Source organism: Capra hircus, chromosome 6 (assembly GCF_001704415.2).
Source record: "Capra hircus breed San Clemente chromosome 6, ASM170441v1, whole genome shotgun sequence".
In the NCBI taxonomy this organism is placed as follows: domain Eukaryota; kingdom Metazoa; phylum Chordata; class Mammalia; order Artiodactyla; family Bovidae; genus Capra; species Capra hircus.
The window spans coordinates 71,601,389-71,621,450 of NC_030813.1; the positions used below are offsets into that span (position 1 = coordinate 71,601,389).

A 20,062-nucleotide genomic window follows, 5' to 3' on the forward strand; every position below is an offset into this window, starting at 1 on the left:
GCATATTAGGCTACTGGATTAATCATGGCCAAATCCTCCAACTAGTAATTGTTTTAGTTGGCATGCACATTCTAAGATTTCTAGCTTTTTGACATTCTGGTATTTTATAAGAGCTGGTATTTTGTTGCTGTTGAAATCTAAACAGAAAAAATTAAAATAGCTCCTTAAAACTCAACTCTACTAAGTGTCTTACATGAAAATAACTAAAGAGCACTGTATATGAGTAGCATCAACAGCTTCAAGAATCTAGGGAACATAATTATTTCCAGCTTTATTATACACTATTTATCATTAAACACTAAGAAAAAAATATTTTAAGATGCTTCTTTAATTTTCAATAAATTAAACATTTACAATCTCAGTCAACTTTTACTAAGAATGTTTACAACACAGGGATTCTTGAACTTGGTAAACTTAGCAAGGATTGCTTTTCAGAAGAAAAGAAATGAAAGTCAGTACATTTTATAGCCCATAGCGTTGATTCTGCAGAATATAGCTGGCATTCTGTTCTAAAAAAAAAGAAAAGAAAAGTTTAAGTACAGATGGGTATATGAATGTATGCATATACAAGTCTATATATACTTCCTTTAGTATAGACATCTTTATAAATGGGCTTCCCAGGTGGCTCACATGGTAATGTGTCTGCCTGCAATGCAGGAGACCCAAGTTTGATCCCTGGATTGGGAAGATCCCCTGGGGAAGGAAATGGCAACCCACTCCAGTACTCTTGCCTGGAAAATTCCATGGATAAAGGAGGCTGGTAGGCTACAGTTCATGAGGTCGCAAAGAGTCAGACATGACTGAGCAACTTCACTCATTTTCGCACTTAGTTTGGTGTTAAAATCAGACACTTTTCCAACTTAGTGTTAAATTTTTGTGTCCACATTTTATAATGTCTCAATATTTATAATATTATAAAAGATATTTCTTTATCGTTAACTCTTTGTTCTAGTTCCTTGAAACAAGTAAAAATTAGGAATGTTTGCTCATATTCTTGATGTAACATAAGCCTTTGTTGAAACATGAGTTAATACCAAATATAGTTGATTCAAGTTCATAAGTATGTCCCATGAGCACATGAAATTTTTTCTTCACTTGTCCAATATTTGTATCTTTTATTTTTTTCTTGTCTAACTGAATTGGCTATTGCATTAATACCTACATGAAATAAAAGGAGACAGAGCATCCTTGTTTTGTTTGTGATGGTAATAGAAATACTCCAAAATGTTTTACTATCAAGCTTTCCACTGACTTTGTTTGAAACCATTATATAAATACTGTTAATTTTTTTCCTAATTTCTTTCTATAGGATCTTCTTTGAAAACAAGAAATGTATGTGGCACTTTACCAAAGTATCTATAGGCATACCTCAGAGACACTGCAGGTTCGGTTCAGTGACTATCTCAATTAAAAAAGTCACAAATTTTTTGGTCTACTAGTGCATGTAAAAGTTATGTTTATACTATACAATAGTTAAGTGTGCAATAGCATCGTGTCCAAAAAAACCCAATGCACATACCTCAATTTAAAAATACTTTATTGCTGAAAGTTGCTAACCACTATCTGAGCCTTCACCGAGTCATAATCTCTTTGCTGGTGGAGGGTCTTGCCTCCACGTTGATAGCTGCTGAAGTCACTGAAGGCTGTGGTGGCTGTGGCATTTTCTTAAAATAACAATGAAGTTTGCCACATTGATTGACTCTTCCTTTCAGGAACAATTTCTCTGTAGCAAACAATGCTGTTTGACAGCATTTTATTCATAGCAGCACTTCTTTCAAAACTGAATTGTATCTCAGGGAATAGGGAAGCCCAACAAGAGGGAGAGTGGCAGTGGAATCACTGGTCAGTGGAGCAGTTAGAACACACACATTTGTCAATTAACTTTGCCACCTTACATGGATGTGGATCATGGCAGCCCCAAAACAATTACAATAGTAGTATCAAAGATCACCGTAAAAAATATAGTGATAATGAAAAAGGTTTGAAATATTAAAAGAATTACCAAAATGAGACAAAACACATGAATTGAGCAAACACCATTGGAAAAAATGTCACTGATAAACTTGCTCAACACAGAGTTGCCACAAACCTTCAAATTGTAAAAAATATATCTGTGAGGTGCAGTAAAGCAAAGTGCAATAAAATGGAGGTATACCTGTACTGAATTGATTATATAATTTTTCTTTTAAAGGTGAAAATATGTTCATACACTTCCTAATGTTGAACCATCTTAGTTGATGGAATGAACTTCACTTCATGGGGTTATATAATTCTTTCAATATATTGCTGAATACTATTTTCTATATTTTTTAATGTTTGCATTGATATTTTTCAATAAAATTGACCTACAGTTTCCTTTCTTATACTAACTTTGTAAGGTTTTGGTATTAGTATTTGCTGACTTCATAAAAGTATTTGAAATTTTTCTTCCTTCTCTGAGCTGGGAAATCCAAAATTTCTTGACCTAGTACCTTGAAGGGAGAGTTCCCAGATGATGTTCTCAATTTTTTCCCCATAATGTCATCGGTCTAGTTAGATTTTTTTTTCTTTTTTCTGAGGTCAATTTTGGTAGCAGCTAATTTGTTATACAACCTCCATTTTATCTAGGTTTTCAAACTGATAGCCACAGTGATTGCAAAGTACTTTTATGATTCCCATTACTTTTATATGTTTTAATTTCTCTCTTTTTATTTGTATTTTTGTATATTTATGGCTTATTTCTTTTTCATTGATTATCAGGCTAGGAAAATTAAGAGAGTTTATTACACATTTTATTAAAAAATCAGATTTTTGGTCTATTTACAAGTTCTTGTAGTTTACTATTTTATAATCAATTAATTTCATCTTCCATTTTATAATTCTTCCTCTGCTTTCCTGAGGTTTACCTCATTGTTCTTTTTGACTTATTGACTTAAATTCCTAATTCACTCACTCTTTCTTGCTTCAGTTCAGTTCAGTCGCTCAGTTGTGTCCAACTCTTTGCAACCCCATGGACTGCAGTGTGCCAGGCCTCCCTGTTCTTCACCAACTCATGGAGTTTACCCAAACTCATGTCCTTTGAGTTGGTGATGCCATCCAACCATTTCATCCTCTGTCATCCCCTTCTCCTCCCTCTCTCAATCTTTCCCAGCATCAGGATCTTTTCAAATGAATCAGTTCTTCGCATCAGGTGGCCAAAATATTGGAGTTTCAGCTTCAACATCAGCCCTTCCAATGAATATTCAGGACTGATTTCCTTTAGGATGAATTCCTTTGGATCTCCTTGCAGTCCAAGGGACCCTCAAGAGTCTTCTCCAAGACCACAGTTCAAATCCATCAATTCTTTGGTGCTCAGCTTTTTTTACAGTCCAACTCTCACATCCATACATGACTACTGGAAAAACCAAAGTTTTGAGTAGACGGAACTTTGTTGTCAAAGTAATGTCTCTGCTTTTTAATATGCTGTCTAGGTTGGTCATAACTTTTCTTCCAAGGAGCAAGCGTCTTTTAATTTCATGGCTTTCTTCCTTGATAGTGCTTAAAGTCTTGAATTTTCCACAAAATATGGTTCTGTCAGAGTCCATAAGTTTTAATATGTGTGTTTTCATTACCTTCATTTTCTAGAAATTGTATAATTTTGGTGTTATCTTTTTTAGTTAAAATATGTGATTTGATTTTTGTTTCTATGAAAAAATATTAGGAATTTTACATTCTTAAGATAAATATGTACTCAAGGGTTGAGATTAAATTATATGAATGAAATATTTGCAAAAGTATGTTCAGCATAGAATCTGCATTTAGGATGGGAAATAGATGGGGAAACAGTGGAAACAGTGTCAGGCTTTTTTGGAGCTCCAAAATCACCGCAGATGGTGACTGCAGCCATGAAATTAAAAGACGCTTACTCCTTGGAAGAAAAGTTATGACCAACCTAGATGGCATATTGTAAAGCAGAGACATTACTTTGTCAACAAAGGTCCGTCTCGTCAAGGCTATGGTTTTTCCTGTGGTCATGTATGGATGTGAGAGTTGGACTGTGAAGAAAGCTGAGCACCAAAGAATTGATGGATTTGAACTGTGGTGTTGGAGAAGACTCTTGAGAGTCCCTTGGACTGCAAGGAGATCCAACCAGTCCATTCTGAAGGAGATCAGCCCTGGGATTTCTTTGGAAGGAATGATGCTGAAGCTGAAACTCCAGTACTTTGGCCATCTCATGCGAAGAGTTGACTCATTGGAAAAGACTCTGATCCTGGGAGGGATTGGGGGCAGGAGGAGAAGGGGACAACAGAGGATGAGATGGCTGGATGGCATCACAGACTCAATGGACGTCAGTCTGAGTGAACTCCGGGAGTTGGTGATGGACAGGGAGGCCTGGTGTGCTGCAATTCATGGGGTCACAAAGAGTCAGACACGACTGAGTGACTGAACTGAACTGTACTGAAGTTAGCTTCCCTTGTGGCTCAGACGGTAAAGCATCTGCCTACAATGCAGGAGACCTGGGTTTGATCCCTGGGTCGGGAAGTTCCCCTGGAGAAGGAAATGGCAACCTACTCCAGTACTCTTTCCTGGAGAATCCCATGGACGGAGGAGCCCGGTAGGCTACAGTCAGTCCAAGGGGCCACAAAGAGTCGGACACGACTGAGTGACTTCACTTAGTCACTCAGTTAGTAGAATATTGTTTTATATCTCTGGTGTAAATCTATCAGTGTGCATTTAATTTTAAAATTTATAGTGTAAGTATTAAGATTAACATATTTATTAAGTATGTGTGGGGGCCATTCAATAGCTACTAAGGGTCTATTGTATCTCTGACACACATATGGAAACTCTGGGAGTACTGAAGCAGAAGTCATGTTCTCCTGTCTTTTCACATTTTTCTAGTTCTCTAAAGATGGTAAGCACAACTCTTACAAAGAATTTTTGAATATAGGTTACTTGGAGGACACAAAGGCATTCAGTCTGTAAGTTCTGGCACACTAATGTGGATACTGATTACCAAAATAAATAGACAACCTCTGACATATTCTACTTGTACAATAAATGATGATTAGGTCAATGTCTGCAAAACTGATGATGACTATTGTGACATAGTGTGAGGCGCATACAACATGGGCAAAGAAAATCTGGTCCTAAAATACTGGCATTTTCCATTGTATTAAGTCCTCACAGCCTCTATCTTTGCAGTGTTTATATAGAATATTAGCTTATACATTAATCAAATAATAGAAATATACTGAGCATAGGTTAATTTGTGAAGATGTGAAAATGACAGAAATTTTCAAACTGAGCTGAATTATGATACACATACCATTTTAAATGTAACCTTCTGATCTTCTTCCATTGCGTGGCTGGAAAATAGTAAGTTAGAAACAAAGCAATGTAACTGAGGAGGAAAGTTAATTTTCATAGAAAGCAAACTAATTATCTCAATGAGTGGTATTATTTCTTCCTTATCTATGTTTTCCTTATCTATTATTTTCCTCCTTCCTTCAGTCCATTCTCCTCCAATTTATTGTTAGAATTAGTTTCTAAAATACAAATCTTACTACATAGCTCTGCTTAGACTTTATAATAATGTTGACATTCCTTAGCTGAATATTCCATTGGCTAATATTTCTTTAGCTCAATATTTCATTAGAACTTAAGGAGTAATATCAGGACTTCCCTAGTGGTCTAGTGGTTAAGATTCTGTGCTTCCACAGCTGAAGGCATGGGTTCAATCCCTGTTCACAGAACTAAGATCCTGAATGCTACATGGTGCAGCCAAAAAAAAAAAAAAAAAAACTTAAGGAGTAATATACCTTTGAGACACTTTTTTCCTGCACATGAAACATTATGGAACTAAACTATGAAACAAGTGAATGCCATTTGGGGTATTTACTAACATGAATACTGGATTAGAGAAGAGATCAGAGATACCATAATATTAGAGCAATAAGGTGGTAACAGAAGTGAATCTCAGACTGTAACCTTGATATCAAATATCTTGGGATAAACTTAAAAACAATTAAAACTTACAAGTCAATATAAATAAATACACAGTGAAAATACTTTTCAATGCTGATATTGATTGAATTTTTAAAGAATTATAGTACATGCATACCCTGAATAAAAAGTATCTTCTACTTTGGCTTGCAATAGGACCTTGGAATTCTTCCTGGAAGAGAAAATGAGGATATTAAAAATCAAACAGTAAAAGTAAGTGCAAATGCTTCTTGAGGATATAGTTATTTTCAACCACCATAATTAAATAAAGAGGGAATCAAGGATTTGGGTATATAATTCATATCATTAAGTAATTTTTGTATTTACACCTGAAGAATCTTCAGTGATACTAGCAGTAAGATCAGAGTGTTGTATTTTAATCTAATTTCCTTAACAGTCTAACAGATTCTATATTCAGGAAATTTGTCAATTATATGTATATTCATCAACAAGTAGGCAGAAGACATTTCATAGATAAGTAACTATATTTATAATCTCCTTTCAGCATTTTGTTAGAATAAAATAAATTCTTTATAGTACATGTTGTATGTGCTAACCAATGAACAGGCAAAAAATATAAAACAGAACTGTGTCATAGCTAAAATATACAAATATAGGAATTTAAATTGAAATTGAGGGATAACTTTGGTAAACTATATTTATTCATTGAGACTTCAGAGGAAATTTTCCCCATATACTTATATTCACTGAAATGGTAATTTTAAAAAAGTAGGAACAAACTGATTATTGACTGTGGATATATTTTGAACTGTTTCTTTTTTCAAACATTTCATTTCAAACTTATTAGAAAAATAGGCAACATTTTATGATTTCTATAGAGTTGGTTCTTGTAGCTTCCTATTTTCAAACTACTTATATAAGTATCAGGACAGTAATCACTATGAAATTTGTCACCAAGATCCTTTTCAAATATTCCATAAACATAATCATATTTTTAGATTTTAAGAAATGTCCCTGACAGCTATTAAAATTTTGAAATCCTTGCTTCATAACAAATGTATATTAAATTCTGAACATTCTATACCTAGTTCTCATCCTGACTATAAATCCCCCTCAAATTACTTTAAAGATGGAAAAATTTAATATTTAAAAATGTAAATATAAAAACTATGTATTTATTTGGTTATATAAAAACAGCTATGTATTTTATATTAAGCAGAGAAAAAGAAAGATAGGATAACATATAAGTTAAAATGTGCCCAAAGTTAAAGTTTTCAAACTCAAACACACAGTTCTTTTTAGTCTTATCATTGGCAATAGAACAGTATATAAAAGAATTTGGGAGGTAATGCTAAAAACCATGTTCGGATGGAGGTAAGGATGTCCAGCAAAGAAAATGTAAGGAAAGTATTTGACTCTACTAAAAACTGAAAATTCATTTAAGAACCCAAAATATTTCACTATCAAAAATATGGTTTAAAATTCGGTGATTTAGGCCCAGAAAAAATACTTAAATGTAATTTTTTTTAAAATTTGTGTTTTACTTTCTTTTCTCATAGATTCCTAGGAAACCTAGCCTGCTGTGAAATACTTTTCGGAGCTATCGTTTATCCAATAAGATATTACTACCAAGTTAGAGTTCAGCGCTTCAGCCGTGTCCAACTCTGTGCGATCCCATAGATGGCAGCCCACCAGGCTCCCCCATCCCTGGGATTCTCCAGGCAAGAACACTGGAGTGGGTTGCTATTTCCTTCTCCAATGCATGAAAGTGAAAATATAGGCTCACTCAAGGTGGAACATTGAGACAAAGTACCACACTGGCCACACTACTGAGTAGTTTTGATTTTGCAAATAATAACACTGAAATGTCGCAGTAAACTAATAATTTTGCTGCTGTATTTTAAGAAACTGGATTTTTAAATTGCAATCTTACACTATTCATAAGTCAAGAAGACTCTTCAGAAAGTAAAAGTTAATTCAAAAAGCATATATTATCTCTAGAAAGTTGACAACTGATTTGATTTTTTCATGTTGGAAATTCTAAAATTTTAAGGGGCTACTATAGTTCCTCTTCCATTTCTCATTAAAGTTGGCAGCAGTATTGTCTTCCATGATGGAAGCTTAGTTCAAACCATGTGAAGAATTTATGGAGGAGATAGTGATCACAAAAATAAATTTTGAGAAATTTATTTGCCTAAACTGTACGCATTTTTTAAAGTATTTGAAAACTTTTGGTAGTAGAAGAATAAAATTAATATGGTACTTAAGAAAAATTTAACAGTAAAATAATAGAAATATTCAAGATTAGACTACCAAGGGAACAGCATAGTGGAAAAAAATATTTCCCTAAACTAGAAGGCAAGAAATTGTTGTAGTCTCTAATCCCACTCACTACTGTGATCTTGGGAAACTCCTTTAACTATTCTGAGTTGTTTTTCTTTTTGTAAACCAGGCATAACAATACTTATGTAAGTATCAACAGAATTGTCAAAAGAATAAAATGAGATCCCGTAAGACAGAAAACTATAATGTATTCCAACAATGGAAGGCATTACATAAGAACAATGTGTACAAACTTCCATCATTGAGAGAATTAGGATTCTTTTCAAAGGGCAGTAAAAATGTCAAAATTTCCAGTTTAAAAATATGTTAATTCAGTTATATTTACCTTAAACATAAGACACTGAATTGGGGCCATATTCTTGCTAATTGTGGAAAAAAACAAAATACCTATATTTAATTTCTGATATATTTACTTCATAAACATTATTCTTACTAATGCTTTACTACCTGGATAGAAAGCTTGTCATTCAAGCCACATGTACACAGAGGGGTCAGTAAAGGTCCTTGATCTTTTCTCCTATTCCTATCTAATGACTCGATAGGAATGTCCTTTCTCTGCCATGTCCTTTCTCAAACCAAGAATGAATAGGTTTCCTCACTGGGAGGGGCCAGTCCTTGAAAGGAAGTCTAATCCAGGCTCTCCTCACTGCCCACAGCCTGAGTTAGAAGGGACATATTATGGGGAGGGGGACAGTTCTCTTCCTGAGTGTGAAAATACTCCTGCAAACAAGTGCTCTTCTGTAGGCTACCTGGCTGTTACATGAGGCTTATCCAGGAGAAGATCTTATAAACCACCACCCCTAGGAATAAGCAGAAAGGGCTGCCCCACACAGAGTGGCGAAGCAAGTGTGCAGTGAGTTACATACGTCCAATCTGAACCTCTTCATTCTTCTCTCATGCAGTTGTGGGACGAGCTGCAGCAGCGGATGCAGGACAGAAGACTGAGAGACACGAACACACACACGTGATGAGCACAGAGGCTCCTCAGCATTGGGCATAAAGACGGCTTCCTATCTGTTTTTGTTTTTACCCACTATCCTCGCTCCAGCCAAAAAAGAACAAGAGAGATGTGACCTAAGACAGTCCTCTGTGAGCATTTCAAAGAGCCGTGGATAATAAGCCAAGAGATGGAATAAAATTTGGCAGTTCTGTGCTGGGAATCTCAGTCATTCCGTTGATGAAGCTCTTTCCTGAGGGCCTGAACTAAGGGAAACACCTGCCTGTATCTTTGAAAAGCAAAAAGCCGCCTATCTACTTCCAGACTTACTAAGAGTGGTCTGGGATAAATGAAACCAACTCTGTGAGAATCAGTTTTTCATCATGAACATGTTCATCTGGAAGATTATACTATACACACATCTAGTAATCTTCTTTATAAAATATATGTTTCATTTAAAACTGAACACGTGGAACAAGACAACAGGAGACACAAAAAATGGCAATGTGTCATTGATAGTGAAAAATGTGACTAAGATACATGTTCCAAAGACGTCAAGATGCCAAGCAGAAGAAAATGAAAGCACATTTGAGATATGTGGCTACCTGATACGGTTTCATTCAATGGAAACTTCTCACAAACAATGAATTCATTCATTAAATGGATTACTTTAAGCTGTCTATAATGGTTACCTGTTAATCAGTTCAATGTGTATTTGGTTTAAAGCCCATATAACCTAACTTTCAACTCCTCACACATAAGAGAAGTTGTATTCAATGAGATAAATATTTAAAACTAAGTTTACAATCACGTTCCTACAGGTAAACATATGTTTAAAGTACACTATGTTCCTCATTCCATAAAATTGTCCATGATTGTGAGTCACAAGCTTAGAAAGAATATTATAGTCAAGTAATTTTTAAGTATTCTAGATCGAAACACTGAAATAGGTTGGTTAGCACTTTATAAATCCATGCATACAAAAAGAAAACCACCACTACAGCCACTACAATTAGAAAACCACCACTATAACCACTACAACTTAGAAGTGAAATGAATTAAAGTTATTGGTATCTGGCTAATCTGAGAGAGTAAATTCTCAAATTAAATGCCTAGTTATAAATAAGGAGCTCTTAGGAATATAAGTCAATATTTCTGAAAAAGTAAAAGAGTTGGTAACTCAGTCATGTCCAACTCTGCGATCCCATGGACTGTAGCCCACCTGGCTCTTCTGTCCAAGGGATTCTCCAGGCAAGAATACTGGAGTGAGTTACCACTCCCTTCTCCAGGGGATCTTCCTGACCCAGGGATCGAACCCGGGTCTCCCACATTGCAGGTAATAATTACATTTTTGACAATCATCTTTTAAAATATTTCTTAAAATGACTTTGCATAAGTCTTTTTCCATTGAAGTAATCAACATCTAAACCAACATGATTTACTTAATCATATTTGCTTTTTTTTTGGCCTCTAAAATGTAAGTTACATGACACTTACTGCCATTATTTCTAGTACCTAGAATTGTCCTTGGCTTGGTACATAGAAGATACGCAGTAAATAATTATTGAATGAATAAATGAATAGATTTAAAGTACTTGTAGCTATTGAGATATAAAATAAATGTATAATAAATACTGAATTCCATTTGTTCATTTATATATACATGTTTAAAGAAAAAAAACATGAATCTTGATCTAGCTCTATGAGATAAATTGCAAAAACAGTTTTTTAAAAAAAATACAAGTGATCACTAATAGGTAATTCTACAACTTACCACAACATTTGAATTGCCCAACTTTCGAGTCTTCGAATAATGAAATAAGAACTGTTAAAAAAAAAAAAGTAGTGAGCTTTACTATGAATGATCAGAGGTTTCCTGATTATTTTAAAATGTATATACTTGTGAAATCACCTTACCCTTTTGGTGTTATCTTTTTCATCTGTTTCCTGTTGAAAAGAGATTTATAAATATCACTATATTATATTAGAAAATAATAAGAAATATGTATAAAATATTATAAATGTAGAGTATACAATTTATAATTTATTATAAGATTATAATTCTTAAAACATGTGCTACGTATGTTATACATAAAATATAAGACTGAAATTAGTTAAGTACATATTGCTCTAAAAATAAACGGGCAATTAACTAAAAACTGTTTATAGATAAGAGTATGAAAAAAGGTCTCTACTACAGCATTATTCATAAGAGCAAAAAATTGGAAACATCCTGAGTGTTCTGTAGTGGTGGAATGGGAAATTCTGATATGATCACATGATAGAATATGCAGAGAAGAAGACTAGAAGGAATCACATCAAATTATTTGTAATTGTCACTGCAGAGTAAGACTTATCAGTTATTTTTGCTTCCTTCCATATACTTTTCTAGAGTCCTCTCTCATTCCAAAAATTTAAGAGTGAGACATATCATTCCCTTTTTGTTGTTCTTTTCTGTTCTTGTTTGCTTTTAATATAAATAGAAACTCATGGGTAAACACCATTGTCATATATTTTCTGTTAATTAGATAAAAAGTCAATTAAGTGGTTTGGAAAATGTCACCATTAAAAACACCAGAAAAAAATACAGTTGTAAACACTTGGTTTCCAAAAATATTTATGCTTCTAAAATATCAAGTTTTCTTTGAATTACTGCATGTGTGAGGTATGGAAGTCAGAACATACCAGCGATAATAGGTTAAACTAGTAATGAAAAATATTTTCTAAACCTGAGGGTTTTATCCTTAATAAGGTAGTTTTAAAATTAGTTCACCTACAAGATACAGAACATCAACTGAGGTATGGCACATTATGCCATTTTTCAAGTTTCCATTGCCTCACTTCAGGACAAAAAGTTCTCCCAGAAGAATCAAATAATAATTTTAATAAGAAACCAAGACATCACAGTAAGAATATAATTTTCAAACCGACATGGACAATATAGTTTGCTTTTTTTTTCATTATTAATGTCCTCTCTGACAAGTACACTGTCCTAACCTCCAAGCTTAGAAAAATGCATCTGTTCTCCATCTGTAGTATGATTCAGGGAGAGAGAAAGAGCCAAAATGACCCCAAATTTCTCTCATCAGAACTAGAACACATCTTATACTTGAGGGGGACACGTGATTTTCCAATTGGATGATTGCAAACTCCACTAATATGACCCTAAATTCTCAGGCATCAAAAAACTGAAGTATTTGTTTCTTATACAAAATCAACTTATGCTCGTTCTTATAGCTCCTCTTAGCATGCTTCCTAAATTGAGTGTATTTTCCTCCAGGAGGAATTCCGAGATATTTCTGAGCAATTGTTTTTTGTCTACAAATTAAACATCATTTGAACCTTACCTGGGGCTTTGGTAGAGTCCGCATAATTGTGAGGCAAATCTCCTCCAATGCATTGGATGACTAATATAAATAAGAAGATACACAGACGATGCTTCTGCTTTAACAATATTTGCACAGAAGAAATAACCATAAAATGTCAGGATCGTGAGGATATATATTTCAATACCCTAAATAGAATTATTCTTGTGGCCCATTGAAACTTTTTAAATTCTTCAATTTCTCTCATGACAAAAAATTTGGCTCCTAAAATAAAACCGTCTTTCCAACAAGGAAAAAAAAAAAAGTTATATATTGCACATATGCACTGATTAAGTCTTCCATTGTGAGTCCAGATACAAAACTTCTCAGTATTTGCTAAAATTCTATGACTGAGAGTAATGAGGGAAGTGCAAAAAGAGGGGTTATTCGTCTCAGCTTGCTGCAAAGTCTGAATCTACATGCCAAAGCTGTGAACCTTGCTGAATTTACTCATTATTGGCTAATTTGAGAATCCTGCAATTGTTTGCAAACAATGGGAGTTTGGATAGGAGGAAGCCCAGGCCATGCACAGCGCACCTAAACTGAGTTCCCACCCTTCCAGGCTGCTGACTGCACACCCCAGGATCAGGTTTTTCAAAGTATCTGAGCGTAGAAGCAGGGCAGGGCTCCTGTGGCTCACAGCCAGCGGGGTGTGGTTAGGAGGAGCACAGAGGGACAAGCAGGGACAAAACCTGCTTTGCATAGAATTCAGCATAGTCACATCAGAAACAATTGATTATTTAATAAATATGTATTGGAAATAATAAGGTGAAATGGGGTGGGGGGCATCTGTGGAGTTGAGCAGCTTGCAACTGAAGAGCAGTGCAACTTCCATTTCTCCTCTTTATTAGTTGTGTAACCTTAGGCTGGTTGCCTAACCTATCTCAACTTCAGTTCCTGCCATCATAAATCAAGGATGGCAACATCAATGCAGAATTCTTGGAAAGATTACATGAGGTAAAGCTCTTGGCACAGTGCCATAGACAGAGCAATTAGTTAACAGCAGTAGCATTAAAAAAATGTGTGATCTGTAAAGCTTGATTTATAGCTTCAGTTACTGCTAATTCAGAAGATGTGTCATGAAGGGCCACCAAGACCCTTGCCCCTGGCACACGCATGTTTAACAGGGTAGGCTATAGCTTAGGGATACAGGTGGAGTCATGAAGCAGCTTCTCTGAATACCCTTCCTAGCACGTCAGAGGCCTGCTTTGTTCTGTTTGCCTGCCCAGTGCAAATTGTTGGGATATTTATTAACTATATTAAATGGTTCATATGTATATAGTATTTCAGTAAATTATAAAACATTTTCAAACACATAATCCACACTTTGTCCTTAAAGCACAGCTTGATATATACAGGATGGGAATTATTATTCTCACATATAAAGCAAGTGAGATTCTAAGAGACTGTGACTTACTTGCCCAGTACCACACACAGCTAGGTTGTCTGACCTAGTTTTGCACTGGTATTGACTGATAAGCCTATGATTAGGAGTTATATGAGAGAAAAAATAGAGTGTGAACACTGATATATCTTTCACTTTTTCCCTTCATGGTTGGGTATGCAGGTCGCCCAGAAAAATCTAGAAATAAATTCCTGAAACTTCATTTTATGGCCCATCTAGAAATGCTACAAAATACAAAACAATAAAAAAGTCTAGTGATATCATGTGTCTCAGCTCAAAGAAGAATAAATTCAGATATATGGGTGTTTCCTTAGAAAACAGCTTCTAAATCAGATGAGGTGTGGCAACAAGACTGAAGTCTGACAGAAAAAGTTTCCAAACAAATTATATTTCCTCCAGCAGCTTTTCACATGAAGCCAATATTCACTGAGCTGCAACTGTTTAAGGATTTTTCTCATATGGGATTTTTAATATTTTATTTTTTTATCATGGACCTTTTGAAAGAACCTTTATTTTCTATTTGGTAAAAATGTTTTGAAGAACTCTTCAGAGAATCATACACATAATAGCTAATGTGAAAATTATTTTTTTTAATGGTATCAATTAGTGTAAAAGATTTCATAGTAAATTTACCAAGATCTCCTCAAAAGGCACACAGTCTCCAAAGCCAATAAAAGCCTAATTTACTTTTATGGTTTTTAGATGAGTGCTTTAAAATTCATCCTTTTAATTTTGCAGACATAAAAGTGATTCTGAGGGTGCTCCTGGATTTTATATATAATGCAAAAGCTTGTGCGCTGACTAATATCCATCCCATGTTATATATCCACCAAGGTTCCTCAAGCAATTTGAAATATCATTCGTAAACGTCAACCTATTGTGATTCTGATTTCTCTTTACCACCTAATGCCTGTAACTTGCTGCAAGTGGTCCTCTGCAGGCTGAGGAACCAGTGCAGCAGCAGAAAGGCAGCACTTTATAAGGCTGCTACTCCACACAGGCCAGGATGACATTCTGGAAGGACTACATAAAGGACAGGCACTGCACCCTGGCCAGACCCTGCAGTGGAGTCACGCCAGGCACACAGCTGACTGCACTGAGAGAGGCTGAGCCAAGAGCCTCTGCTGAGCCCTCTCCTCTGATCAGGAGACTGTGATGCTGATTCAGAAAGCTAAGACACTAAGGCTAACTCTGCTACACCGGCACTAAGAGAAAGAACTGAAGACAGACGGAGCAGCATCCAGCAGAGACGTGTAAGGACACACTTACTTCCCACTCCTCCCCATGTTTTTGAGATAGGCGGGGACCCAGGACCTTTTGCTGTAATGCTTGTACCTGAACAAAGCTCTCCTTGAGCAACCAAATACAAAGAAACTATATGGAACTAAAAATAACTGATGTTTGGGCAGTTGGGGCAATTTATGGACAAAAAGATACAAATAGACCAAAAAACCCAACCGCTACTTCTGAAGAGCCAGGAGCAAAAGCAGGAGTACTGAGTCTGCACTGGACACCACCAGAGAGGTGGGCAAAACACCTAAGCCATCCCTGCAGCCCAACCCCTGGACACACCCCTACGCCCACTCCATATAAGGAACCAGGCCCCACCCCAACAGCCAGGGGGCACGAGCAAGGGAACCTTTACTTGTTCTTGCCCCCTCTGCTGCAACAGGATTCCCCCAAAACCTTTGTCTGAATTTCTCGCCTGGCCTCTAGTCAATTTCTACTTCTTGGGGGAGGCCAGGAACCCTGGGTGGTATCACTTCCAGGTATAGGAGCTAGACTAATACTCCTCTCTCCCCAGCCCTCTCTTAGGTGTTTCTTGTGGGAAGAGGAATGAGTTAACCTGATGATTGGCAGCAAGAAACTGGGCACGTTCTGTTCAGCCCTTTCCTCCTAGGTAGCCAGTTCTCTGGCCCGTTGTTCTTGCCTTGTCACTGCCTGTGGCACAAAACCTGATTCTGGCTGAAGGTTTGAGTCACTGACTAACCTCGGTTTAATTCTGGGGGTAGTTTTAGCAAGGTCAGCGTATCTAAGGCCCATTCACAAACTGACTTTTCAGTTACAATGATATTTTTATCTCCTAAATCTGACTCTGTAAGTACATCTCTCCATGGGTTGAATACTCAATAGAGGGACCAGGATATTAGTCCCTTAATATAGCAATAGACACATTTTAACACAGAATTTCATTTTGAAATTAGTATTTTACTTTTGAAATATGGGTATTTTATCTGCATATCTATTTTTCTTAGAGATAAAGCCTAGCACCTTTCATAAACCCTTGTCACTCATTATTACCTGCCGATGATATAATAATTTCTAATATGTTGACATGTTTTAATAAGTCCATAAAATCCTGACAGGTCCAGAGGGAGAAATGCAGTATTTCAGCATGACACAAATGCTTACATCACTCTGAAACAACTCCATTTGGAATTACCTGAGGCTGTGGCTGCATGGATAACAAAGACAAACAAGCATCATTTATCTGTAAAAGAAATGAAAATTCCAGTTACCTCCTGGAAACAGACAGATGATAGCAAAAAAGAGAAAGCAGATTGTATAGTCAGGTTACTTATAAAACATTAAAACAGTCCTGACTGGTCAGGACTCTGGATTTGAGGGGGAGGAGCCTTTTAAACTATCTAAAGAAGTCCTGGAATTGGAATTTCCCCAAGATCTGACCCCAGGCACAGGGGTATACATCCCCATTTCTAGTCATAGGGATCATCAGAGATAGAGATGCTTCAAACATTGAGGGGAAAAACTTTTAGTGTTATTCAGCCTGAGAAATGTGTGTGGTGACTAAAGAATGGCCTCAAAATTAAGGAGCATCCTGTTACGTGGTTCTTTACTACATATAAATCTAATCACATCATCTAAACTAACAGGAAAATAGCATACGTGCTAAACGATAAAGAGTATACACTAAAAACTTTTTCTTACACAACACGAGCCATCTTTTAGTTTTCTATCAAGAAGCCAGCATTAGAAAATGATTCTATTTTACAATGAAGGTTTATTGACTATGCTTGGCAACTAGCTGTCCTCAGCTTTTATCCTTAAAAGAAACTTTGAAAGATTTTAAACTGTAGTATAAGAGATTTATATTAATCACTAAAAACTGTGCTGATAAGCACTAAGCTGGGTGTCTAGAGTAATTACTGATATTTATTATTTTCAGTTCAGTTCAGTCGCTCAGTCGTGTCCGACTCTTTGCGACCCCATGAATCACAGCATGCCAGGCCTCCCTGTCCATCACCAACTCCCGGAGTTTACTCAAACTCATGTCCATTGAGTCGGTGATGTCATCCAGCCATCTCATCCTCTTTCGTTTCCTTCTTCTCCTGCCTCCAATCCCTCCTAGCATCAGGGTCTTTTCCAATGAGTCAACTCTTCGCATGAAGTGGCCAAAGTATTGGAATTTCAGCTTCAGCATCAGTCCTTCCAATGAACACCCAGGACTGATCTCCTTAAGGATGGACTGGTTGGATCTCCTTGCAGTCCAAGGGACTCTCAAGAGTCTTCTCCAACACCACAGTTCAAAAGCATCAATTCTTCAGTGCTCAGCTTTCTTCACAGTCCAACTCTCACATCCATAAATGACCACTGGAAAAACCATACCTTGACTAGATGGACCTTTTAATGTCTCTGCTTTTCAATATGCTATCTAGGTTGGTCATAACTTTCCTTCCAAGGAGTAAGTGTCTTTTTTTTTTTTTTACTTTATTTTACTTTACAATACTGTATTGGTTAGGAGTAAGTGTCTTTTAATTTCATGGCTGCAATCACCATCTGCAGTGATTTTGGAGCCCCAAAAAATAAAGTCAGCCACTGTTTCCACTGTTTCCCCATCTATTTCCCATGAAATGATGGGACCAGATGCCATGATCTTAGTTTTCTGAATGTTGAGTTTTAAGCCAACTTTTTCCCTCTCCTCTTTCACTTTCATCAAGAGGCTTTTTAGTTCCTCTTCACTTTCTGCCATAAGAGTGGTTTAGTGACCTTTTAAAATGGGACTGGAAAAAATGTGACTGATTCTTGTCTGTCTGAGATGATTTAGGTTGAGCCCTATTTATGACATAAAATCTCAGGGGTTGCCTTTTAATTCTAGAATTGTTTGTTGAATTTAATTTCTCACATTTAACTGAAGGGAGGATAATTATATCCTTTAATCATAATTTCTTAAGCTCCTTATTGTTTCCAATAAACATGAAGTAAACTAAAACATGAACTAAAATATCCACTTCTCTAACTTAGAGAATAACAAAAGTATATGTGGTAACATATAGCATTACAGAAAAGCATATGTTTGTGTCTCCTTTTTATGTTCACAAAACTTGTATTGGGAGAATTGTTTTATTCTATTTGTCCCTTGTATCCAGTCACCTGCTCCCGCTTCTGAAGATTCTCTTCAGAATCTCTCTCTCTCTCTCTCTCTCTCTCTCTCTCTCTCACTCACACACACACACACACACACACACACACAGACACACACACACACGGTAAACTTCTTGAGGTCAGGGGCTATTTAACGTGCTCAAATAAGTGATCAATAAATATTCTTTAATTAAATTGTATTGAGCTTGTAGGACATAAAAAGAAGTCAGTTGAGAGAGGAAAACCAAAAGAGTTTTTAAGCTTTAAAAGGTTTTTTTAGCTTTGAATTATGATCAATGCTTAGTGTATCATCCCCAAATGCAATTAAGTCTGCCTTAGTAGGGTAGGAGGAAGTAGTCCCTCCCCCAAATAGTGATGTTTAGGTATGTGAATATGTTATTTGCTCAAGAGAGAGCTGTCCACCCCCAGCCCAGGCAGCCCATCTGTGTGAAGTAGTTAAGTCCAAAGACCCTTGAAACTCAGGGTTCACTAATCAGTGCATCAATATTGCTTGAATAAAACCATCAGAATAAGAAAAAACTCCAGTTAATCAAATTAGTAGATAATTACAAAGCTTTTCAGTCTTTGTACTCCTTTCTTTAAACGGCAGAGTTGTACTACCTGCCGTCTTTCCCTTTGGGAAAGCACTTGTTCATTTTACTCAGTTTATGGGCCTGATGGTTTTAAGTACCACTAATTGCTTTTGAAAACTCTGTGGAGTCCATTGATTAATCCCTTTGAAAATGGTTAGGTCTCTGTATTTGGTTTGAAAAGTACGTATTTCTAGTGTCTGAATAGCTTTGTAATTTTGAAAACCTCTGGTAGAAAGCTTAACTATATGTTCTAAACATTTTACTTTTTAAAATATTTTTTATAAAAGAATTTATAGAGGTTTACAACTCCATTTGATTTTGCCCCCAGCGTTATCATCTAAAAGTTTGTTTTCAAAGATTTTTCACAGAAATATAATTTCAAGCTAAAATACATGTTTTTATATTCTACATTAATATCTATTATCTAATTTGTCATCTTATTAATATATTTCTAGCATGTGTTATTGGGGATTCCCTGGTGGCTCAGTGGAAGAGAATCTGCCTGCCAATGCAGGAGACTTGGGTTTCATCCCTGGGTAGGGAAGATCCCCTGGAGAAGGAAATGGCAACCCACTCCAGTATTCCTGCCTAGGAAATCCCAGGGACAGGGGAGCCTGGTGGGCTACAGTCCATGGGGTCACAAAAGAGTCGGACACGACTTAGCGACTAAACAACAACAAGCATACATCATGATATACCAAGGCAGAGGCCCTTAAAAGAGATTTTATGAGTTTCTATGCTATTTAAGCAAAGAGTCGGACATGACTGAGTGACTTCACTCACTCACTCACTCATGCTATTTAAGACTCTTTAGTACTCGGTCCTTACCATCAACCTTTTCCATCGTGTATTTTGTTAGGGGTGGCTTAGGTATAAACGTATTCTCCTCACTTCATAGCTTGCCATCATCACTGGATATGCTTTATTTATTTATTCTTTTATATTCCCCTTGCCTACTCTGATGTGTATCCTTTGTTTGTTTATGTTCTTATAGAATCTATACTGTTGTTTGGTGTGTGTGTGTATAATATTCTCTTACTTTTTTTTCTTAATACTACGAGATCACTCTCTGTTCCTGGATGCCTCTAGTGTGTTGCTCCTAACGACCACA

General features: G+C 36.1%; 1 protein-coding gene across 1 annotated transcript in view; it reads right to left on the bottom strand.

The window, feature by feature from the left end:
• The window catches only part of NMU (neuromedin U), a 30,332-nt gene continuing 10,595 nt past the window's right edge, over positions 326-20,062 (bottom strand). Inside the window, exons 3-10 of the mRNA XM_013964524.2 lie at positions 16,419-16,466; positions 12,553-12,612; positions 11,123-11,152; positions 10,980-11,030; positions 9,135-9,209; positions 6,083-6,136; positions 5,288-5,327; positions 326-509 (exon numbers count right to left, since the gene is read on the bottom strand). Coding sequence (XP_013819978.2) covers positions 5,292-5,327; positions 6,083-6,136; positions 9,135-9,209; positions 10,980-11,030; positions 11,123-11,152; positions 12,553-12,612; positions 16,419-16,466 — 354 coding nt within the window. The 3' untranslated portion in view covers positions 326-509; positions 5,288-5,291. The remainder of the gene's footprint in view (positions 510-5,287; positions 5,328-6,082; positions 6,137-9,134; positions 9,210-10,979; positions 11,031-11,122; positions 11,153-12,552; positions 12,613-16,418; positions 16,467-20,062) is intronic.